Below are 14,469 nucleotides of genomic sequence, written 5' to 3' on the forward strand. Positions count from 1 at the left end.
CCACCCAGCTTTTTTGGTTTGCTGCATATAGAGGCGAATTTTGGTGATAGACAGATTTAGGGTCCGGACTGATTGCTCCTCTGTGCTGGAGTTTCTTCCCCTAAGAACTGGAGCTTCCTGGGCTGCTTATCCCTCATGGTTTGCCCCATCTTTCCTCTACAGGAAGCCCTGGAACACAGATAGGGCAAGATCACCTCTGCTTGGATGCTCCCACCTTGGGCAACCCTCTGGGAGCATGAAAGATGGGCTGTGTTCATGCTGAGTGCTATCCTCCAGTATGTGCTTCCTGCCAAGACTGAGCACCATGGGGCCTGAGGTGGGCCTGGTGGGAAGACCAGTCCCTGGCCAGGGGTGTCCAGTGTGAAGTAAACTTGAGGTGACATCAATTACTTCGGATCTGATCAAGCACGATGAAGCATGTAGACTGAAGGCTTCATTGAGAACCAGGGCAGGTCTGTGTAGCCTGGGTGACGTCTGCATGTACTCCCAGAAGGCTGCTTGAGGTGGGAGCATCCCAGCAGAGCTAACCTTGCCTGCCCCACCTGTGATCCAGGGGCTTTGTTCGGAGGAAAGATGGGGCCACAGTGAGGGCAAGAGCAGCCCATGCAGTCCCAGTACTGCCCAGATTCTGAGAGTGACATTGAAGTGACCACAGCCCTCAGCCCCCAGTTTTGGAGGGACAGCTCTGTTGATTATTGGCTCTGCTGGGTAGTGGCCCTAGAACTGGGAGAACCCACTTCCTGTCTACTACCTTAGGGGTCAGCAGTCCTCAAAGGTCTTTCTCCATAGACATCTGGACATAGAAACATCTGGACGCAGAAGTACAGATGTCACCCAGCTCAGGTACCAGGTGGCCCGCCGGGGGAACCACAAATGCAAACCTTTGACAACTTCATTGTAGATCAAGGGCACTTGGATCCTCCCCGACTCAGCTACCCACAGCCCTTGGTAGCCAGTGTGTCTTCAGTTCTTTATCATTAGCTGACTGGAGCTAGATAGTACTGTTTAAACTTTCATTGAAATGAAACTAAATCTAATTTATTTCTCAAAAACACAAAACACACACACACACACACACACACACACACACACACACACACACACACACACCCCATTTCAAAGCTCACGGAATAAAGCAGATGCAGTCAGGTGCCTGGTGAGTGTGGAGGTGGTGGGGAATGCTAGTCCCCTGTCTGCCCCTCCTCAACATCTGGCATGGCTCTTCCTTGGAGAAATCCTAGCTCTGCTTAAAAACGTAGGGAGCAGACTATAGCCGAGGGCCTTCCTGCTCTGGGTTCCGAGTCAGCTTGCAGAATCCTTTGATGCTGTTCTGGATGGTCTGTTAGTACTTTGGGTGGTAGTTGGAAACATGTTCTAGGAGCCCAGAGAGTCTCTAATATCAAATGCTGCTTAGCCATGACAGTACTGAGCTGGGAAGGCCTCCCTAGTTCCTTCCAAACACTGTGTGTGTGGGGAAGATGGGGGCAGGTGGGCAGTGAGGTGGATATTGTTGTTCTGAGATTGTGCAGAGGATAGCATCATGACATGTGTGATGTGAATGTGTGACAGAAGGGACAAACACACTCTCCCCTTCCTGGCAGGGTTCTCTCTCCAGCCTAGAGGTTGCCCTCATAACACTCACATGTCATTTCTAAGCCAGAGAGGAGCTGTGGGCAGATGCAAACCCATCATATGCAGCCCAGCTGCTCCTAGGAGCAGGCAGAAGCAGGCCTCTGAGTCTTGCTTCCCCCAGTGAAGGCTGAGCTCGTGTAGGTTATTCTTTTCTCCTCATGATGCCAAGCTGTTCACATTCTTCCTTAAGATCTGCAGTTGCATACAGTAAAGCCCATGTTATATTTCATGCTCGCCTGGCTTCCTCACACTGAGCCGTGTGGCTAGAGATTTCCCCAGGGAGTTCTTGCAAACTCCCAGGGATGCTCAGAGCCCTGAAGTCAGGGGACTCTCCAAGTCAGGCCTGGGTGACCTGGGGCTGGGGGTGGGGAGAGGAGAGGGAGGGTGCTGGGGGAAGCACAGTGGGGGCAGTGCCGGTCAGTGGCAAGACGTTGTGCCAGCAGCCTGAACAGAAATTTTTTGTCCAGTAGACCATCAGTACTCATTACTGCAGCATCTTTGGCAGCTGAAGGGCAATCTTGAAAGTTCAAAAACATAATGTTGGGCAGTGCAGCCAGGCATTGAGGGCCAGGGCCTGGCCACACGGCATCCCACCGTGTGACTCTTGTTCTCGAAACTCTTGAGATTAAAAACAGCAGTGGCAGCCGGACCGTTTCTTTCCTTGAGAAAAGAGCCCTGAAATGAAAGTCAGCCATGAGCGCTGGCTAGAAGGCAGGTGGCAAAAGGTCAGTCCCAGCCACAGGAAGCAGAAGCCAAAGCTTAACTCATTCCTGTAAAAGCCCGGGTGTAGGAGGAAGACACCTGGGAACAAATGCTGTCTTTGGGACTTGGGTGTCCCCTCTGTATCCTCACCCCTCTCTTATATACCTCTCTTTTTCTGTGTGTCCAAGAAAAAGCAGAATCCTGCAGTTTGTACCCTGCTAGGTGTCAGCCTCCCAGGCCTCATATTGTGTGGCCAGCCCAGGCTGTACTGGACATAGAGTGTGTGGAACCTGGTGTGCCCCCAGGAAGACAGTCACAGCCCAGAGGTTCACCCCGTCGGTTGGAGAACCTTTCACAGTGAAGTAGGATGCTTTGACTTAGGTCAGGAAGTAGAGGCATGGGGAGCATAGGAGACTAGGAGAGCCGAGGTCAGTTTAGGGATGGCCTCTCAGAAACAGATAAAGGCAAGCACAAAGCTGGCCAGTTGCAGACCCCCAGAGGGGAGCTGGGAGGCCAGAGACATGTGCAGGGAGGCCAAGAGCGGAGAAGCTCTTGTGGGGAACCTACATTGTGTGCACAGTGCTTGGCAGGCAGTGTCCTCAGAGTTCCCCAGCTTTCTCAGCCCTGGACAATGAGAAACAAAAGCCACCAAGTCCAGGAGCCCCAACTCCTGGGCTCTCATCTCCACAGACAACTAAAGGCTCCATGTTGTTGGAGAGATCTCCAGACATCTCCATCCTGGAGCTCCTCCATAATGTGCAAGGCTGCCCAGGATGGAGAAGGACCCTTGTACTGGACCCATTAAGATCTTTAGACTGCAGCTGGCAGATGGGAGAAGTCCCTCAGTGAATTCCAATATTACTTCTCACAAGAGGAGATGGCACTAACAAACACTTCCAGCTAAACTGCTGGAGACCCAAGTCCTGGAAATCCCCATGTCTTAGCGGATGCCTCACCCAGACTCCCTTATGCTGGGTCATCCTTTCTACTGCCCTGTAAGTACGTGGCCAGGGTCTTCCATCCTCTCCCCTTAAGGAATGTGTCTTAGTTAGGGTTTCTATTGCTGTGATGAAACACCATGACCAAAAAGCAAGTTGGGGAGAGAAGGGTTTATTTGGCTTACACTTCCACATCATAGTTTATCACTGAAGGAAGCCAGGACAGGAACTCAAATAGGGCAGGAACCTGGAGGCAGGAGCTGATGCAGAGACCGTGGAGGAGTGCTGCATACTGGCTTGCTCCCCAGGGCTTGCTTAGCCTACTTTTTTATAGAACCCAGGACCGCCAACCCACGGGTGGCTCCACCCACAATGGGTTGGGCCCTTCCCCATCGATCACTAATTAAGAAAAATGCTCTACAGCACTGGTTCTCAACCTGTGGGTCAAGACCCCTTTAGCAAACCTCTAGCTCCGAAAATATTTACATTATTATTCATAACAGTAGCAAAATTATAGTTATAAAGAAGCAACATAACTAATTGGGGGTCACCACAACACAAGGAACTATAGTACAGGGTCACAACTTTAGGAAGGTTGAGAACCGCTGCTCTACAGGCTGGCTCACAGGTCAATCTTATGGAGGCATTTTCTCAGTTGAGGTTCCCTCCTCTCAGATGACTACAGTTTGGGTCAAGTTGACCTAGATGTAGCCGGCACAGAATGTGCAGTCTGGAGGCAATTTAGCCAGAAGTAGAGGAGAAAAGGAGAGGGCCATTGCTGCTACCTCAGGCTTTTGTGATCTTGTGGCAATCCAAGGAATAGACCATAGGCCTGAGACCACCTGTCCCACTTCTCAGGTATCATTGAGAAGTGAAAGTAAGTCAGTGACATGGCTGGCAGTGTCACTTGTCTTGTGTCTCCACGTTCAATAGGCTGTGCACAGGTCTTCTTCCCTGTGGGAGGGTGACAAGTGCTGCTCAGGTGTACTTGAACACTTAGAAGGAGTGGAACTCGAGGTTTCAGATAGGCTCACACAAGCCCAGGAGCTTGACAGCCTTCTGTACTCCCAAGTTCAGCTGCTAGGCTCTGAGCAAGGTCCCCAGGCTGCAGAGTTGGCAAGTTGTCACTGGGGAGTGCCAACTGGGGCTAGCTGTGGGCAGTAGCTCTGCCAGTGGGCTCTGAGCCTGGGGATGCATGAGAGGGGCCCACTCTGTGGTCCAAGATACAGTGTGGTTGACAGCTCAGTGGAAGGCCCTCCTGCCCCTCAGGCCCGTGTGTGTGTTTTAGTTCTCCCTACCTCTTCCGTTGAGGGCTCAGGTATCCAGAGGAAGAGGAGGGTAATGCACTCAACCTTAGAAGGGCAACCTGGACCCAGGGTGGGCTGCTTAGTTATCCCTTCCTGTGCTTGCCACCCAGAATCTCAGTGTTATCAGGGCTTCGCTTGCTCACAGCTTCTCCCACAATGGGGTTGGCACCTCAGGTACCTGCTATGCATCCACAGGGTCTGGAGCCCAGTTCTGGGCAGTGAGGACCCAACAGGACATCACATGGTCCTAAAAGCCCTTGCTTCCTAGAGGGGCAAAGTGGTCATATGAAGAACAGTGGGTATGAGCCCTGGAGATGGGATGGAAGGAGAGGAGAGATGGAGTATTTCTGTCCCTGGGCTAAAGAGGGCTCTCTCTGTGGAGCAGGGAACACTTTGCACTGCTCTGAGGATTGGCAATTCAGGCTTGTCAGATAGAAAAATCAGCTGCTTGGGGTCTGCCTGGGGGGAACGGTACCAAAGCCAGGGAGAGATCATGAATCATGAACTACAGGCAGCTTGGGGGGTACTCTGGGCAGTAGTGAGGGCCATGGGTTCCTTAGGGGGCACTCTGGGCAGTACTGAAGGCCATGGGATCCTTAGGGGTACTCTGGGCAGTAGTGAAGGCCATGGGTTCCTTAGGGAGTACTCTGGGCAGTAGTGAAGGCCATGGGTTCCTGTGCTTTCTTTTTCTTCCTTCAGGAAGGCCTTTCTCCACTCTTCAGAGTCTTCCTTACACCAAATATTCTCTATTTCTTCTCACTGCTTGGGAATGGGAAGGGCCTAGACCTCCTGCCACGGTGCTCTCTTGCAATATGCAAGGCTTGTCCATGGTCTGGTTCCTCCTTATAACAACCCAGTAGGGTAGCTGTTGTTATCCCAGGGGACACAGCATAGGAGGAAGAAGAGGCTTGACATCCAAGGATCTGACCACTGTCCCTTTTCTCTGGGCCTTCCTGGAAAAAAACCACCTCTCCAAATCCTCTGTGGATGTCCTCGGCTATATTTCAAGCTTTTGGAGGCCTGGGTTTACCATCGGCTCTTGGCTGTGACATGAATGGCTGAGGTTTCAGGAATCATGACCTCTCAGTCATTGTTTTCCTGTTTTTAATTGTTGTGATCGTAGGAAAAAGGAAGTGACATTTACCACATGCCAGAGGCTTTATATAGTTTATCTCACTCTGTTCTCACAGTAACCCATAATAGAAGGAGACATCACCATGCTTGTATGGCCTTTGGGGAAACAGACTCCCAAGAAGGGGAAAGTTTTAAATGGCAGCACTTGGGCTTGAGCCTAGGCATCCCCAACTTAGAGCCCCGGTTCTTTGTTATATCACAGCTGCCCTTCCCACTGAGAAACTCGCCACCTTGAAGTAGGTTGGGGGTGCAGAAGAAATGCAGCCATCAGGAGGGGCCATAGGTGCTCACCCAGGGGACCTGGTTCTGCCGAGCCCGAGTACTCATGGTCAGGTGGAAAAGGAATGGCTGATTGCTGTCCACACAAGGCTTAGTGTTTCAGAGATCAGAGGCAGGGACCAGCCACCCTTGTTCCCATCCCAGAAGTTCCCAGAGAACAAACCATTCCCTGGTCTCTTATTCTGTCAGTGTGGATTCAGGCTGGGAAGTGGGGAGGGGTTGCTCACTTGATTAGAGCCACCCTGAGCTGGCCACCAACCTGCCCTGTTCAGGTAAATGGTCGTGAGTACAGATGGGGCCACGTCTCTAGGCTCCACGAGCCTATTATTTTCCCTTCTATTCAGAAGTTTCTGTGCCAAATGCCATGTTCACATGGGAGACTTTTGGGTGAAGGGACAAGTTGGCTGGAGCCAGGGTTGGTGAAACCTGGGTGGGGCTTCGAGGGTTTGGCCTGCCTGGAGCTGCCTGATCAGGCTAATGTCTGGCTGTGTCTCAGGCCACGGAGAACACTGGCCCTGCTCATGGTGTGACCACACGAGTACAAAGTCTAGTCTTTTCTTGGGACCTCAGTTTCCCTATCAGTGAGAGGTGGGGGTCTTGCCCTCCTCACCTCTGAAAGCTTTGGGAGAAGAATGCATTTGGAAGGACCTGAAGCAGCAGGTCTGAAGCGCCTGTGCTGCCAGCTTGCTCCACGGCAGAAGCACTGACTGCCTTGAATCTTGGATGGTGCACGCCACCAGCTTGAACCAGGCCACTCCCAGAACCTGCATTTTCTAAGCCCCGAGGGCTCTCCCAGCCTGAGGTTTTCTTGTTCTACTCCTTGGCACAGCACAGTGGCTCAGGGACCTCCAGAGGGTAAGAAGGTTTGAGGGGCTTGGTCGTTGCTGCCCTCCTCCCAAGAAGAGCTTTCTGTTGCCTCTTGTCACAGAGTGACCCAGATACCCACAGGTCAGGTCTCTTGGTCCTGGCCCCATTACTCCCAGATGCTGAAGAGTTGCGAGCAGAGCATCTGTTACTGAGTCCCTCCTCCCGTGGTCAAGTTCACGCAGGCTTTCCTTCTCTGTGCTTATTGGCTTTGCAGTGCAGGAAAGCAGAGTTTGCTGGAGCGACTGAAGCACACCCTGGACAGCTTCTGTGGCATGGTGGCTGGACCCTGGCCTCCTAGCGTTTATGGCTCAGTATCCTAGTGAGATTATGGAGCAAGCCCATCTCTGCCTTCACCGCAGAAGCTCTGCCCTTAGCTCCTGTAACGTGGGCTTCTGCACAGATTTCATGGAAAGAGAGCTTTGAGTTTACGAGGACATTGTCATTTGTCCTAGTATCCTAGGCTGGCGCTAACAAGGCCAGGAACACTTGGACACAGAATCTTCTTCTACAACTCTGCAGGCTGGGCTGGATCAGGACCCACCTTGCTGGCTTCATTTTAATATAAGCACCCATTTAAAGGCCCTCACTTTCCCTAAATGCATATTCTGAGGGCCTTGGGGTTGGTTGGGGTTTGAGAGTGTATGCCCGTGCGCCCCCCCCCCCCCCCGACTGTCCTGAGGATTGAACTGAAAGCCTCACATTTGTTGAACAAATTCTTTTCTCATTTTAAAATTTGAAACGGTTTTGCTCTAATTCAGGCTGACCTTGGACTTTCTTCTTCTTCTTCTTCCTCTTCCTCCTCTTCCGTTTGTTTTTCAAGACAGGGTTTCTCAGTGTATCTCTGGCTGTCCTGTAACTAGTTTTGTAGACCACTCTGGCCTCGAGTGATTCAGAGATCTGCCTGCCTCTACAAGTGCTGAGGTTAAAGGTGTGCATCCCCACGCCAGGCTAATTGGACTTTCAATCCTCCTGCCCCAGCCCCCTGAGTAACTGGGATTGTTTAGGCAGGCTTGCTTCTTCAGGTGGGTTCAATATATGGATTAGGAGAGAGAGAATTCAGACCAAGACCATTTTGCTCCAGAATGGGAGGCTGAGGCCCAGGGAAGGAAGACTAGCAATTACACAGTGAGTGGGCTGGAGCTAGAACTTAGGGCTGGGTCAGGCTTCTGTGTAAACTGGTCTCCTGTACAGCCCAAGCAGAGGAGGATGGCCTCTGCCCCAGGACTCCTCACACGTGCGCTCTGTCAGAGCTCCCCAGGGGAGGAGGACTGGGCATTGCTATTTGCCAAAGTTGTAAATCTCCTAAGCCATAAGCTGCTCCTTGGCGTCTCCCGAGTGCCCTAATGTGAAATACACATGTCCCTCCCTTTTAAGATCCGAGCCGCTTCTGAATTTCCCATCGTGTTTGCACCTAAGGATGCAATTACCATTTCCTCCCATTGTCCGTTCTGCTGGTCCCTCTTCTCCCAGCTGACGCAGGCTTTCTAGCCCGCTGGGTGAACACGCGGCCCAGAGCTTATGAAGATCGGACTGCTTCTGAAAGCCACAGGTGGCCTGCGGCCAGCGATGCTTATCAGTGCCCCCAGGGCTGCTTTGAGGTTATTTTCTCCTCATCAGAAGATGTTGTATATGCCACAGAGAACGTTTCCATCAATTCTTCTGCCTCAGCTAGCGCCAGCCCAGCACTGTGCTGGCCATGAGTCACCCCTCGCTGGCTCTCTCCCAGGCACGATGGTCGGCTTCTGGTGGCCTTCCCAGAGTACCCTGGGTCTTTGCGGTTCTTTACGTGTCTCTGTGATGCTACCGGAGGCCCATCTCCTGAGCACTAGTTTCCCATTTGACCTTCCGTTAGCAGCTACACACACACACACACACACACACACACACACGCACACACACACACACACACACACACACACACATATATACACACACGCACACAGAGAGTTTCCTGGCAAGAATGGTGGAGTTTGAGTTTCTGAGGTTATCTTGGAAGAGCAGAGGATTGGAGTGTATGTTTTGAGTTTTTGAGTGTGTGGGAATCTTGAATTTAAAGCGACTATTGAGACCAGGTTTTCCTTTTCCGTTAAAAGGAAAAACAAATGTTTAATCACAGAGCCCTTCCTACCCTCGGCCCCAGCTCAGTGCTCTTTCTGGGGTATGAACGCAGGAAGCACACCAGGCCCTGGGCATGGTACCTGGTGGGCAGTATGTATCCAGGTCTGTGTGTAGCTCTAGAGGCCTAGAAATCAGGCTCTCACTCCACCTGTCCCCAGTGCCCACCTGCCTGAGCGTCTTTCCACATCTATGACAACAGACGTAGGAAGTCCTTCTCTGCTCTTGTGGTCAGTGGTCATGCTGTGGCGTTCTCATAGGGAAGCTTGTATGCTGGCCAAACGGTCCTAGGCCACATAACAAAAAAGGGCACGAGGTTGGTAAGGATGTGATTGGGGGATCTGGGGGGGGGGCTTGGGCTAAGGGGGGCTAGATGTCATATTTCATTGTCTAAGCATGTGAAATTCTCAAAGGAAATGTTTAAAAAGATAAACTGTCAAGATGGCTCAGTGGGAAAGCGTGCTTGCCACCGTGCCGAGTGACCTGAGTTCAATCCCTGAAGCCCCCAGGGAAGAGGAAAAACCAACTCTTGTCGGTTGAAAGTAGTCCTCTGATTTGCTGTGGCATTGCATGCATGTACATGTATGTGTATGTGTGCGTGTATACACACCTGCACACACACACACAGACACAAATCTAAAAACAAGGTAGAGAGTTATAGAGGAGGCTATCTGATGTCAGCCTGTGGTCTCCACAAGCACACATGCGTGCACACAACTTTTTACCCCCTTGCTACCTCACAGTGGGAGTTATATTTTAGCACCCGATCCCTGGTACTCAAACCATATTGGAACCACAGCAGAGTCATTAGGTCGTTAGAGTTCATTCCAGCTAATGCCTCCTGTTGAACAGACTGGCTGCCTGAGGCCCATGGTAGATACTCCATCCTCACCATTATGAGTGGTCCTGAGGCCCGTGGCAGACACTCTATCCTTACCATTAGGAGTAGTCCTGAGGCCCATGGCAGACACTCCATCCTCACCATTAGGAGTGGTAGTTGTGGTATGAATTTTGGGCATTGGATTCCCAACCCAAGGGCCTGTTACATTTCACTCACCACATTTAGGTGCGACCAAAATTGAGGCCATTTGTGGTAGCACCTCTACAGAGTCACAGTGCAGGATGCTTAGGTTCCTTAGGTCTGTAGCAAACCTGGATCTATAGCCCAGGCCTAGAGAGAGAACCTGGCTCCCCAGTAAGGCACAGCCATGCTAATGCCTCTCCCTTTGTGCTTCCTAGTGTCCGCCAGGACTTCGATGTCCCCACCAGCCATCTGATTGGAGCTCACGGATACTGCACACAGGTCAGGAGGCAATGGGGCCCACAGAGGGGAAGCCAGGTAGCCCGTCCTCTTCTTGAGTTCCTTTCTCTGTTCTTCATCATCAAACACCCTCCATGCTGCTTTCAGGGGTCCGCCTCTTCTGGACTTCACAGTCTTGGAGACCCGGGAGGAAATTCTTGGAGTCATGGGGATGTAGAGGAGGTGGACCACAGATCCACTTCGATGCTGAACTGCACAAAGCCAAGGCTGTCAGAACATGCCCCAGCATGGCTGATAACCCTGGGTAGCCCCATGCACTGGTTACACTTGCAGAGGGCACTGCCTTCACAACCTCTCTTCCCTCTGCGTCTTTTCGAAAAAAGCCCTGTTAGGGACAGGAGAGACCCCGACCTCTCTTGTCATTTGTACTCCCTGTTAGGTAATGCCACTAAAGACACCCATTCAAGGTCCTCTCTAGTATGCATGGAGCTTCCATGCACAGCTTTCTTAGCTCACCAAGGCCTCTGAGAATGGCCATGTGGGTCATACTGATGTGTTACCCTCTCTGTATGCAGGTTCCAGAACTCACAGTCTTCTGATGAGCTGGGAGCTAACTAGTTGTTCTGGGATTTTTGACTCACCTGTGTCTAACCCTGGAAAGCTACCTTGGTCCCATGCAAGGGCAAGTTTGAGGTCTGTGGTATAATAGACATCCACAGAGGGGTGTGGGGTTGGCTTCTGTCCTTCCCTAGAAGGAGGCCATGGAGAATGTCCTCTCTTCTGGCTGCCTGGTGGCCTTGCTCTCCTGGGTACGTTTTTTCTTTGCTCCAAGGGAGCCTCCTCTTGTGCAGGGTGGAGAACGGAGCTGCCTAGGCAGGCAGAATCAAACTGGGAAGCAGAGGAGGCTGGACCAGCATCATCCTGGGCTGGATTCAAGCCTGTTCTCTGCTACACTCATGGAGGGAGCTGAGGCATCTTCCCCGCTTCCAGAACTCCGCTTTCCTCCCATGTGGAAGAGGCATTTGCCCCAGTTCATGGCTGCTTAGCTTTGATTTGCACACCAATCCCTATGGGTCATGTTGAAAAGCAGGCTCTAACTCAGGCTGGGTTGGGGCTAGGGAATTTCTACATTATTTTCTTTTAGTTCTTTTGAGACTGTGTCTTGCTATATAGCCCTGGCTGGTCTTGAATTCCAGATCCTCCTGTCTCAGTCTCTTTAGGGCTGAGATTACAGAATGTTGTAATCTCCGTGGGTGCTGAGTTTCTAAAAGCTCCCCCAGGAGGAAACAGTCTGTGGCACGCACTTGGAGTATCTATGGACTGGATGGTGGCTAAGCTTTGCTACTTCGGGTTTTTCACACCAAGGGCAGGAGGTATGTGGGCAGGAGGTCCTTCTGCTCTCTCAAGTACGCTTCCTGCTGGGAGGAATGTTTTGAACACTTCCCAGATGGAAGAGCAGGGGCCTTTATTCTTATTGCAAACCAAATGGAGAAACTTTCCGCTTAAAAACAAAATAAAAAAAACAAAAAACAAAAATAAAAAAACCCTGCACCTTTCTTGGTAGCCTCTGGACATGAGGTACAGTATCCCAGAGCAGTTATTTCCTCTGAATTCTTTTATCATTTCCGCTCCAGGGACACAATGAGGCCCTTCACTTGTCGCCTTCCAATGGGGACCCCTTGGTGGCCATCAATAGAATACTAACTGTCACTGGGGCAGGGGTGTTAGTATCAATGGAAGGTTTATGTACCCTACCCGGAACGTCAGTTTCAGAATTCAAGGGAAAACACTTCTGTCAACTCTGCCCTGCAGATCATAGATTGGGTCGGGGTGGCATGGCCATTCCTACGGGCTAGGAGACAGCTGTGTGCTTGCTTGTCTCACTGGCGATGCCAGCCCTGCTGAGGGAGGGTGACACAGAGCGACTGCTTGTCTGAATGCTAGGGGTGGATTCATCAGAGTTCTTCTCCAAAGAGTCCTTGGAAGCTACCACCTTTCAGCTGGAGTGTTTGTCTAGACAGGTTGCTGTCAGGGTAGCAAGGGTGGCAGAGATGTACTCAGCAGATGTGAGTAAAAGTTCACTCAGTCACTTTCTGGTCATGTGGCTAGGACGAGTCCTTTCTCATCTGTCAGGTCCAGTTGCTTTATTCCTAACCAGTGGTGGGATGTGGGGGTGTGCAGCCTCAGTGATACACTGCAGTACCAGAGATGGAGACCCCCAGAGATGCCACACTGCACTCGACATTGGCTCCAGGTCTGAGGTTACACATTTGGTGACTGCTTGGGTGTGTGGCATGAGCCACAGGGCTACTGGATACCTAGTGTCTGGGGCAAGCTCAATACCAACTTCTTGCTGCCCTCTCTGCCTCTGCTCTCGCCCCATCCTGCTTTCCTTACCATCCTCGTGAGACCCCCGTAAGACAAGGGGCACCTCCTTGGTGCTGCAGTGCGCAGGGTTGGCTGGCTGCCTGGCTATGAGATGTGCTGGGCCCCATGAGATGTTATCAACAGGGAATCTGGGTAAAGGGTACACAGGAACTCTGTGGGCTATTTTTGCAACTTCTGTTGAATCTAAAGTCATTTCAATCATTAAGATGCTTATTTTTAAAAACACTGTCTTTCAAGACTCTCCCAGAGGTCACTCTCCAACAAAGCTGCTCTGGCTTGATTATGTGATCGCGTGTCTGTGTGGGGCAGAGAAGTTCTGCGCACACATTTTTATAGTCCCACTTATATCCTGCATTAGGTTTCAACCACACAGATGCATCCTTGACCTCTCTAGCTGTTCCAGAGTGTGGAGCTGGGTTGTAACTACGCAATTGTCTTCCCAGTACTGAGACTTAGGACAGGCTCCTGTGTAGCCTTTGTTCAAAGAATACTTGCAGATAGGTTGCTGGTTCCCTTGGGGTGCTTTGATGGAAGCTTTTGGTAGATTTCCCTCATCAGAGCCTGTGGAAAAATCAGGCCCCTACTGTCTCAACTCTGCGTTCTGTTTCTTTCCTTCCCCGGTTTCTTTCCCTCCACCCCTTTTCCCTTGTTCCCAGCCTCCCCTCCGTCCTTCTGAGGCTGATTTTAGAGATCTGACGCAGCTTCCCTTCTCTCATCAACAGGAACTTGTCAATCTTCTCCTGACCGGAAGAGCCGTGTCCAATGTTTTCAATGATATAGTGGAGCTAGACTCAGGCGATGGGAACATCACGCTCCTCCGAGGCATCGAGGCACGCAGCGACATCGGTTTCTTATCGCTCTTTGAACACTACAATGTGTGCCAGGTACCCATATGCACTCTGGAACCCCAGCAGCCTAGTTCTCTGGACCCATGAGATAGAAGGACTTGGAAGAAGGGAAGCTGGTCTCTAGCTCCCAAATCTGGCTGGAGTTTAGGTCAAGCCTGAATACAGAGCAGACTAGAAGAAATACGACTTTGCCACCAATGCCACAGACACTTCAGACTCAAACAGCAGATTCTGGGGTTCAGGAAAGATAGCTGAAAAGAACTCTTGAGGGTTCATAATGTGACTGCGTCAGAGTGGCTGCATCTGGTGCGTGCTTGCGCGTGCGTGCATGCGTGTGTGTGTGTGTGTGTGTGCGCGCGCGCGCTGCGCGCGCGTGCGCATGCGCGTGCTGGCGTGCTGGCGTGCGTGCGTGCGTGCGTGGCTTGCCTCTGGTGTCACTTGGCTGATTGCTCCCTGTGTCTTTGTTTCTGAGGACCTCAGTTGGATTACGGGGACACTGCTCCAGTATAACCTTTTCTTAGCCAATGGCAAGTACAGCAACCCCAGTTCCAGAGAACGTCTGATTTAGAAGCACTCGGGGTTACATGTCCTTTGAGGGGCACAGTTCAGTCTGCATAGCTTCTTTTGGCCTGTTTGCTGGGCTGTGGGCCCTCTGCCTCCTTTCTTGCTGGGAAAGAAAGCTTGCAAAGGCCCAGGCCTTAAGTGAAGCTGGCGGAGCACTTGTGAGGGCACCATGGGCTGGCTAGGGGTGCTCTTGATCAGACCTGCTGCCTCAGCTGCTTTCAGACCTTCTCAGAACCTCACTCTTAGTGGCTTCATATGGTCCACAGTTCTGTGGCTGAGGAGAGCACTGTCCTGAGGGTCAACGGGAGACTTACATAAAGGCTGAGACCACTCAAACACTAAGACTCTAGTTGAGGCTTCCTCGCTGCCACACACAGGAAGCAGGGGCTTGCCTCATGGGCATGGGGCCCCTAGAGTGCTAAGTAAACGACTTA

General features: G+C 51.5%; 1 protein-coding gene across 4 annotated transcripts in view; it reads left to right on the forward strand.

Moving 5' to 3' along the window:
- Window positions 1–14,469, forward strand: part of Mindy4 (MINDY lysine 48 deubiquitinase 4) — a 135,647-nt gene that overhangs the window by 77,071 nt on the left and 44,107 nt on the right. For all 4 annotated transcript variants that reach the window (XM_052719592.1, XM_052719591.1, XM_052719590.1 and 1 more), the window contains 2 exons: window positions 10,214–10,277; window positions 13,346–13,507. In XM_052719592.1, coding sequence (XP_052575552.1) covers window positions 10,214–10,277; window positions 13,346–13,507 — 226 coding nt within the window. The remainder of the gene's footprint in view (window positions 1–10,213; window positions 10,278–13,345; window positions 13,508–14,469) is intronic.

Source organism: Peromyscus californicus, unplaced genomic scaffold (assembly GCF_007827085.1).
Source record: "Peromyscus californicus insignis strain IS unplaced genomic scaffold, ASM782708v3 Scaffold_6__1_contigs__length_162567912, whole genome shotgun sequence".
Lineage (NCBI taxonomy): Eukaryota > Metazoa > Chordata > Mammalia > Rodentia > Cricetidae > Peromyscus > Peromyscus californicus.